The sequence below is a fragment of the Triticum aestivum genome, chromosome 3B, assembly GCF_018294505.1.
Source record: "Triticum aestivum cultivar Chinese Spring chromosome 3B, IWGSC CS RefSeq v2.1, whole genome shotgun sequence".
In the NCBI taxonomy this organism is placed as follows: domain Eukaryota; kingdom Viridiplantae; phylum Streptophyta; class Magnoliopsida; order Poales; family Poaceae; genus Triticum; species Triticum aestivum.
The window spans coordinates 731,447,052-731,456,961 of NC_057801.1; the positions used below are offsets into that span (position 1 = coordinate 731,447,052).

The 9,910-nt window shown below is 49.8% G+C and overlaps 1 protein-coding gene across 1 annotated transcript in view; it reads right to left on the minus strand.

The window, feature by feature from the left end:
• Nucleotides 1–9,626, minus strand: part of LOC123072047 (MADS-box transcription factor 51) — a 32,359-nt gene extending 22,733 nt beyond the window's left edge. Inside the window, exon 1 of the mRNA XM_044495608.1 lies at nucleotides 9,267–9,626. Within this exon, the coding sequence (XP_044351543.1) occupies nucleotides 9,267–9,451 (185 nt within the window). The 5' untranslated portion in view covers nucleotides 9,452–9,626. The remainder of the gene's footprint in view (nucleotides 1–9,266) is intronic.
• Nucleotides 9,627–9,910: the final 284 nt, after the last annotated feature.

The following is a 9,910-nucleotide window of genomic DNA, read 5'->3' on the forward strand; positions in this document are numbered from 1 at the left end:
GCAAGTTCGTTAGATGCACGAGGCACCACTTGACAAATTCACTCTTGCTCCTTGGTGGGGGTTGGAAAACTGGGTTGGGCTTGCCATTGAAAGCAAGTAAAACATAGGTTTTCTTGGTGCCACCAGTTCATGTGTACTTCTTATCTTTATTTACAAGTGGTATGTGGTGCGATCCGGCCCTAGATGAGCCCAAGTGTTTTCTGGTGACGAGCTTTATGCCCTCTTCAACATCCACGACCGTCCATGCCAATTTGAGGAGAGATTTCGTCGACCACGAACTGCCTTTGGTTAGGTTGACAATGTAGGTGGTCGAAGCTACCCCTCTCCCCCAATGCTTGGATGAACGAGTAATCAAGAATCCACGTGATATAATTTTGGGTCCTGAAAAAATGTTGGATCGAGCACCCCTTATCAGCTTGTCATGGCGCACGTCATATACGTCAAAAGAAGCACAATCAACCACCCCAAGTGGAAGTGGAAGATCGGATCCCAGACTTCATCTGGGAGGTGATCCACTTGAGTGGAAGTGGATATACTTTAAAAGTCTTGCTTCATCTGGGAGGTGATCCACCCCAAGTGGCTCGCTAACCCTATTGTCGTCCCAAAAGCCAACGACAAGTAGAGGATGTGTGTGAACTTCACCGACCTCAACAAAACTTGTCCTCAAGATCCTTTTCCGTTGCCTCGTATAGACCATATCCTTGACTCAACGACGGGTTGTGACCTCTTAAGCTTTCTAGATGCTTATTTGGGTTATCATCAAATCTGCATGGCCAAAGCCGATGAAGAGAAAGATCGTTCATTACCTCGGCGGGGACGTTTATGTTACGTTTGCATGTCTTTTAGACTGAAGAACACTAGTCCTACATATCAGTGGGCCATGAGCCTCACTCTGGAGTCCTAGATTGGCTGCATTGTCAAAGCTTACATCGATGACCTTATTATGAAAACCAAGGATCAGCCTACACTCCACGACGACCTGGCAGGAACTTTCAACAACATGCACCACAAGCGCATGATGTTGGACCTCAAGAATTATGTATTTGAAGTATCTTTAGGAAAACTCTTGGGTTTCCTTGTCTCAGATAAGCGTATAAAGCCATCCCGAGAAGATCACTGCCATTGATCAGATGCGACCATTGATGCACCTCAAGGACGTGCATTGCCTCTCGGGTTGCATGGCAGCCTTGGAGAAATTCATCTCAAGCTCGGGGTGTGTCGGGGGAATTACCCGCGGTTAGACCCGGCAGTCCGAGGCATGACCCGGCTCGACCAGAAGGCCCAGGCCTAGGTTATCGAGGAAACAACTTGGGGCGACTCACTGTGAGTTGGGAGCCTGCACGGAACTCGGCCAGGAATATCAAGACCCGGCAAGGGACGCAAGACCCTGCGGAGGAAGCATGACCCGGCGGAGGACAAACCCGCCCTGGGTTGATTGATGAGGAAGAGAATACAGGAGCCCTCATGGAGGCCAGCTTTGGACCGTTCGAATAGAGACCCGGACTAGTATCCGGCTTGTAATACAAAAGAGACTAGTTGTAGTCTTACTAGGACTCTACATATAAGTCGGCCCCTTCAATTTATATAAGGAGGGGTAAGGTACCTCAAGAGGGACAAGTCAAAATAGACAGACAAGTTTGGGGACAGACAAATTAGTAGCTCCCGAGATAGAGGTAGCGACATAGCACCCTTGTAATCGAGATCATCATCATCATCAATAGCAATCAAGTAGGAAGTAGGACTTTACCTCCATCGTAAGCAGCCAAACCTGGGTAAACTCGTGTCTCTCGATTCCGACCAACCCCGTTCAAGCCACCACCTAGTAGCAATGGCCTCACGACTTAGTTCTCTCACGAGGACATCTGCCGTGACAAAACCACGATAGTGAGTGAGGTCTTCCCTCTTCAAGCTTCTCAAGAAGTCAGGACCCTTTGAGTGGACCTCAGGGGCTGATCATGTGTTGCTCCAAAATCTTAAAGTGTACCTCACTTCACCAGTCCTGGTGGCACCAAGACCCTAGGAACCGTTGCTGATGAACATCACGGCCACCCGCTAGGTCGCATGCACCATCTAGGTGGTGGAGTAGGAGGAGGCGTTGGGTCCAAGCACGAGACAGAATCCCTGACTTGATCAACAACACCCCCTGCGACTGAGCCAGAGCACCTTGCATATCACAAGGAGACAACCATCGACGGGCAAACCTTGGAGCCTGAGCTCTCCTCCATTTCCAAGTTGACGGTCGAGCCCGGGCTCTCATCAAATCTGGTGTCCAAGTTTGAGCTCCCCTCCTACTCGAGCCTGTTGAGCGAGCCCAAACTCCTATCTAGCCCCAAGTCGATCAAAGAGAGATCCGACATGTGTTCTTGACTCTAGGGCATCTTGTGCAGCACACTGTCTACTTTGTCAGCAAAGTCTTGCGCGATGCCAAGTTGCGATATCCATAGATCCAGAAGCTTCTTTATGTGTCCTGGTCACGTCGAGGGAGTTGTGGCATTATTTTCAAGCCCACAAGGTGTCCGTCTTCACAGCCGCGAGGTCACCGGCCACATCATGGAATGGAAGATCGAGCTCGAGGAATTCAGCCTTCATTTAATCAACTCCCATGTCGTCAAAAGTCGTGCCCTCGCCGACTTCGTCACAGAATGGATGTCGGTGCCCAAAGACAAGGAGGGGGAACTATTTACAGCTTCCGGTCACGGGCATTGGACAATGTACTTTGATGGATACTTCATGCTCCAAGTCGTGGTGGTTGGAGTTGTTCTCACCTCTCCGACGGGTGAGCAACTCAAGTATGTCATGCACCTCTTTTTGGCTGAATACAAGGGACTATTTGCGAGCCTCTGAGTAGCAGCCTCTCTTGGAATATGGCACCTACTTGTCGAGGGTGACTCCCAGCTATTCATCAACTAGGTGTACATACCAGTGCTCGGACCTACAAATGGCGGCGTACCTGGCCTAATCAAGGAACTTGAGCAACACTTCAATGGCCTGCAAATGCAGAACGTGAATCAACTAACTGACCATATATCACTACTGGCCTCTCATAGGGAGCCGATCCTGGCTAAAACTTCTAAAGAAAGGCTCACCCGACCGTTTGTCTCGAACGTTGATCAAGATGAAGGAGCTTCCTCTCACTCCGACGAGCCTGCTCAGGTGACGCTTTCTGAGGGGAATCCTGTCACGGGAGCTCCCGATTAGAAACCACCACCCAGTGAGCACTCCCATCTGTTCTAAGGAACCCTCTTAGATCTCTGAGATTCAGGGTCACCTGAAAGAAAATACCTTACCTAAGATAATGCCACTATAGAGAGGATCGACCGACAAGCAAAGCGTTACACCCTGATGGATGGGGATCTCTATCGGCACACCACTGATCGGGTCCTCCTCAAGTGCATTTCTCAAGAAGAAGGTCAGGACCTGCTCATGGACATCCATGGAGGCGAGTGTGGTACCCACACAACGTCACACACTCTAGCGAGGAAGGCCCTTCGACAAGGCTTCTATAGGCTAATCGTTCCAGGACGCCATCGAGCTGGTTTAAAGCTGTGAGGCATGTCAATTCCATGCAAAGCAAATTCATCAACCAACTCAGGCCCTTCAAAACATCCCCCTCTCATGGTATTCATGGTCTGAGAATTGGATATCTTGACCCTTCCCCCGAGCAGTCGGGGCCTACATGTACCTTTACATTGTCGTTAATAAATTCACCAAATGGACTGAAGTTGTTTCCATCCTCAAGCTCACTGCAAACACAACAATCAAATTCTTCTGAGGAATCATGTGTTGCTTCGGGTTCCCAACCAAATCACCGCTGATAATGGCACTCAATTCACCAATGCCGCATTCAACGAGTACCACGAGAAGCTCAGAATCAAGTTGTGCTTTGCTTCTCTCGCTCATCCACGCAACAATGGGCAAGCATAGCGAGCCGATGCTCCGATTTTGAAAGGTCTCAAAACTCGGATTTCAACAAACTTAAGAAAAATGGCATGCAATGGGTCGACGAGCTCTCTTCAACATTATGGTCAATATGGATGGCCTCAAATAGATTTTCGGGTGAAACACCTTTCGCCCTCATCTATGGAGCAGAGGTGGTCCTCCCGTCTGAGCTCACTTTTGGATTAGCTTCCGTCAAAGCCTATGTGGAAGACGAGCATCAACAAAGGAGGATTGACAATGACAATCTCTTGAACGAGCTCTGATGCCTAACCATTGTTCCCACAACCTGTTACTAGCAAGGACTCCGATGCTAGCATCAACGTCGTGTTCGATCCTGAGCACTCGAAGTGGTGGATCTCGTCCTCCGTCTCGCCCAGATGCGAGAAGGGAAGAATAAGTTCTCGCCCATGTGAGAGGGCCCTTTGTGACTAGCCTTTCGCGACTAGGTTGCGGCCGACTGGAAATAGAAGAAGGTGTACCAGTTCCAAATGTGTGGAATATCGAACGTCCACGCAAATTATTCCCATAAAAAGCTGAGTTGTGCTCGGTGCCTAGTTTCCCCCGAGCACTACGCTCGGGGGCTCCTGTGTGTTCATGTAAAATTATGGTAACATGAACGTCCCGAGCTTCTCTTGGCCCGACCTTGATGTTTAATATTTTTGTCATTGTCTTTTTGTATCCCGACCCCTTGTCGCTTAGTATGCTCGTGTTCGGGAGAGTGGTGTGCATTTTGTTTGTTAGTTGGGGAGATTTAAGTTTTCATCATAAAGACGAGTGTCGACCTCGCGTCTAAAACATGTACTAACCCTTGAAACTTGACAATTGGCCAAGCACCAAGTGATGAGGCAAGCATCCAGGTAACACAAAGTACACATCTATCGAAGGAGAAGTTCTTAACAAAAAGGTGTTTGCAGGGTCTCCATGAAGACCCGCAGACGGGTAATCGAATAGTAACACTCGCACATGACCCTGGACTTCCACACCAACAAGATGTGCTCTGACCCCAAAACAAACAGAAAGAACGAAAAGGTGAAGTCGCGTCGCCGACGACTCCCTCAGTCACTCCAGACCTTGTCAATTCTCAAGGCTCAGGCTTCCTTCCTCTTAGAGCCTTAGCTCGATGGATGGGCCTGGCTCCGACGGAAGAGCAGAAGGGTCTGGCTAAGGCAGAGATGCATCGTTCGGCAAGGCGCCATAGATGCACGCCCAATGAGCGGCTTGCCTCGGGTCCAGGGATTTTGTCTCCTGCAATGCTCAACAGAAGATCTCCCATGAGGGCACCGATGGCTCCAACGGTCCCGTCTTGGCGTGCTCCTCCAACTTGGTCTCGACGACAATTAGTGGTGCCAGAAGCTTCAGCTTGGCCTTGATCTGCTTCCGAAGCGCTTCAATCTCCTGGCTCAAGAACACCCTAGTTGTGGATGGGCATAAGCGCGGGCGCACGTTGTCTATACTTAGTGCATCGTCTTGCTCCAAGAAAATGGGGTGTCCCGAATCCGAACCGCTCTCCCCAATTACAGAGACATCTGCAATACCTCCATCCCTGTCAGCACGTCGGGCTGTGCCAACAAGAAGTTGTATAGCCTAAAATTTAGCTAGGAGGGAGAGGTGGCAGAGGGACATGCGGCAGACGCTGGCGGCTACTGGAGCGGCATGAAGCCGTGGTGATAAAGCCAAGCAACCTAGGATTAGGAGAAAGAGGAAAGGATGTTGGGTCTACACAAGGGGGAAACCTTCTTATAGTCCTGGAGTAGGATTATGTTTTTGCAATTAAGAGCATAACACGATTCCCACCACTCCCGCAATTGGGCCGCCACACGATGGCTTACTACACGCACGAGAATCCACGTGACGCCTCAGCTTTTGCGAGCGATGAGCTGGCGTAGATGAAAGGATGTTTCCGTTTTCACGACACGCGGGAACCAAAGCGGCACCTCCACTTCCATAATCAAGGGCTGATGTTTGAGCTGGCCCATCAAAGAAAAAGGCCCTTCCTCCAGTCTAGATCCCTCCGGGCCCGCTGGAGGGGGCCTAGCTCCATGTCTAAAACTTAAAGAAAGATAAAAAACAATGCCAGGGCCCTCTCAAGCACCAAGGCATTGGTTGCCACAAGGTCTATAGATCATCATCTAGGGGTCGTTTGAGGGGCCCGCAAGTTGATCAAGCATATGCTTGATCGCTTCTCTCGGGTTCTCCGCGATACCAGAGGCGTCGACATGCACATTAATAGCTATTCCTTCAAGCCTATGATAACGTATGGTTTATAGGTTTGATGATTCTGAACAGTAAGCCGGTTCTTCAAACCGAGGTGACATAGCCTACTGCACATCAAGGGCTTGACAGTTGCAAGTCGCCTTTTTGACTATCAACCCGTTGGACGTAGCATGTCTCTTCGGCTGCTTGCAAGCGGGACATGACAAATTGTGTACAGCTGGAGGGGCTCAGTTCGTCAATGCCACTGCCCTATCCTCTGATGGACCCGCGTGGGCCATGCAGGCTGGGTTGCCAATGATTGTTTGTGGGATGGTTTGCAGCAAGCTATTGTGGTGCCCCAAGGCCCTATATAAGGGGAGGACCAAAGTCGTGCAAAAGGTTCACAACTTTGGAGAAGAGTAGCTAGGAAAAGAAGAGTACCTTTCCATTACTCAGAGAGAGAGAGAGTTCATCTTGTAACCTATGATACATAGATAGAGAAAAAACTTTGTGGCCTGGACTTGGGTTAAAAACTTTGTGTCTTGGTTTGAAGATGTATGGAGTGTTTTAGCCACTGTCCAAACAAGATAAGGGATCTCCATGATCTCCGGTATTGGCGAGCCCGTCGTCGACACGACCTTACTATTCATCAAATAATGCTTTTTTATATAGCTTCGCTTTTCTCATTTTTGCCTGGAACACCATGGATGCCATTTCTTCGTGAAACTTCATACATGACTATATGGGTCGACTATGTAATTTACAAAAGAACAGATTTTTTGAAGAAACAAAACTAATATTTTTTTTCTGAATTTACTTTCATAAGGGCATTTCTAACCAATCCCCAATACGAACATGAGGGAGTAAATTTTTTGGTTTACTCCCTTACGGCGGACCTAGCCAATCCCCTAAAAACGTTAACGGAGTATATTATTTACTCCAACTCCCTATTCCCCCAAAGATTTCCCTAAATATACTTCATCGTGCAGCGGCCGAGTAAAACTCCCTCTCGCCCTCCCGCGTTGTACTGCCTCCCGCCCCCGCCACTGCGACCGATGACCTCCGAGCCGACCGAAATGGATAGCCACCCCCCTCACCCCGCCGGCCACCGACGCCGGCTTTTCGCCGAAAACCACCCACGCGCTGCCGCCAGTGTCGGAAAAAAGCTTGAGAATGATAAAGAACCACCAGGTCCAAGCTCCACCTCCAAACGCGCGAATGGTGTCTGGGGTGGCCATGGCGTCTCCGACAACGGCACGCCGCCCTCCCGCTGCACCTATCAGAGGCAAACAGGCTCAAAAGCCGAGGACGGCGGCGGCGGCACTCACCGAGGTGCCGCCAAGAAGAAGATGAAGAAGACCGCGGCGGCGCCTCGTCCAAAGCCTACGCCTCGTGCGACAACTCTGGCTGCCCCTACGGTGTCTGCTCCGGTGCGAGCGGCGGCCATAGCCGACAACAAAAAGCGCGCCGCCAAATGCTCGATGAAATGTCAACAAGGTAAAAATAAAACCTCGCATCCCGTTGGTATTCGATAGTGATTGTTCGTGATCGGTAGTGATTGTTTATAATGCTTGCTTTGACATTGTAGAGCGGAGATGAACGCGGCCGAATTCCTCGCATCGTTGGAGTCCTCGGCCATCGTTGGCCTTGACGATCTCAACTCATGGAGAAATCTTGGCCTCTCTTCGGAATGTTGGTGGTGGCCGAGGGGGTGGTGCTGATGGTGGCCGAGAGGATGTTGAGGTTGATTTCTTTGCCGAAGACGTCGTTTGAGTGGTGGTGGCCGAGAGGGTGGTGGTGCATTGCCAAAGATTGGCTCGATCCACAACATATACATGCTATGTTTGTGGTGATTTTGAATCAAACATTGTGTTTGAAGTGATGTCTTTTGGGTGAACTTCACATGTTTAAATTTGAAAGACGCGGTGATGAAACTTTGTGTATGACGATTATTGCTATCCATGCTTTAATTTGAATGATTCTAAGATATGTATTGTGTAGAGATTGTGTTTGTGCGGTTAGTATACAAAACGGCCACAAATATGATTTTACTCTGCTCGGATAGGTGCGGCTACAGTTAGTGGAGTAAATTTTTACTCCACTAACTTTTAGGGGATTGGTTAGAAATAACTAAGGAGTGCGTGTGAAACCATGTTCACCAAACCAACGTCCAACTACTCCCTCCGTTCCAAAATATTTGTCTTTCTAGGCATTTCAAATGGACACAACATACGGATGTATGCAAACATATTTTAAAGTGTAGATTCACTCATTTTGCTCCGTATGTAGTCGCTTGTTGAAATTTCTGGAAAGACAAATATTCGGGAACGGAGGGAGTATTATAGAAGTAATTAATATTACTAACTCACGATGACATGACTGTGCTAATATATCACAACTACGGTCTTCAATCAATGTTTTCAGAGTGTGTGCGCATAAGCATGTACCTTGTACTCGGTGATTCTATTAAAGAATAAAATTGTTGGCTGTTTACTTCCAGTAATGATTTTCATGTTAAACTCAACAGTATAGGCCCGACGTTAACTTCCGGTGCTTCCACTCTCGGCATCTGGCGACCGCGAATTTCGTCTCCTGTCAAGGAGGACGCACAAACAAAAAAATCGTAATCACCATGAGGGCGGCATGCGTTGGTTCACCATGCAGGAGCCAACAAAACGAAACAGACCAAGTGTCCTAGGCGGAAGAATACGAGCACGCGGTCCACGCCATTAGAGAAGCTTCCCGGGAGCAGTACAAGGCCACGCTTTTCTCTCGAACGAAGCAAAAGCAGAACACCTGCCCCTGCTCTGCTCATGCTCATGCGAGGTGGTGGTGCCAATACTAGCAGTGCACATATAAGAAGCCAAGATGCTAAGCAGGTTCGTGCAAGGTGGAAAGCCTGCGGGAGATTGTCTCGAGCATCTGGCGTGCGCGCGCAGAGCAGCCGTGAGCCGTCCGCTATGCTACTACGGGAGGCTAAGGGGAAAACAGATTGAAATCGGAGCAAATCTACCGAGCGCACGTCGCGGATTCTGTCGGGCGGATTGGAGCACTAGCATGGCGTAAATGAGTGCAGAGGAGTAAGTAATTTGAGCAGGTAAATAAGTGCGTGGCGGCGAGGGGAGGGCATGCACCTGGAGGTGGAGTACTCGTAGAGCTTCCCGGCGGGGGAGAAGACGAGCAGCGCGACCTCGGCGTCGCAGAGGACCGCGAGCTCGAACGCCTTCTTGAAGAGCCCCGCGCGGCGTTTGGAGAATCGCACCTGCCGGCTCGTCCGGTCCTCGATCCGCCGCAGCTCCACACGCCCGCGCCGCGCCATCCCACCAGTCTCCTCCGGCCGCCGCTCGTCTCTCGCTCTGTTTTTGTATCTTGGTGATTGTTAGGGGTAACGGAGTGTGACGGGGCGGTGCGAGGCGGGGAGGGGAACTCTGACTCGGGTCCGGCACCGGGGGGTCAAAATGTGCTCGACTGATCGCTGTACATCTCATACGGGGGGACAGCGCTCTCGTGGACCTTTTTATCCTGTGCTCCCAATCCAATCAGCTGCATGTCCCCACCAACGGGAATCGAGAACGTCGGTATCCCCTGGGGCTTTTTGCTACGCCTACGCGCACACAGTAACATTTATTCAGTTCCTTCACGTGGTATGACTGGCTGATTATTTTCCTACTCTGTATAATATAATAATGCGATGACCGAGGAATATACACTTGTCCCACTTTTGAATCCACTCCACTCATGTGGGTGGTGTGTGTGTCAAGCGGAAAAAAGACGCTGA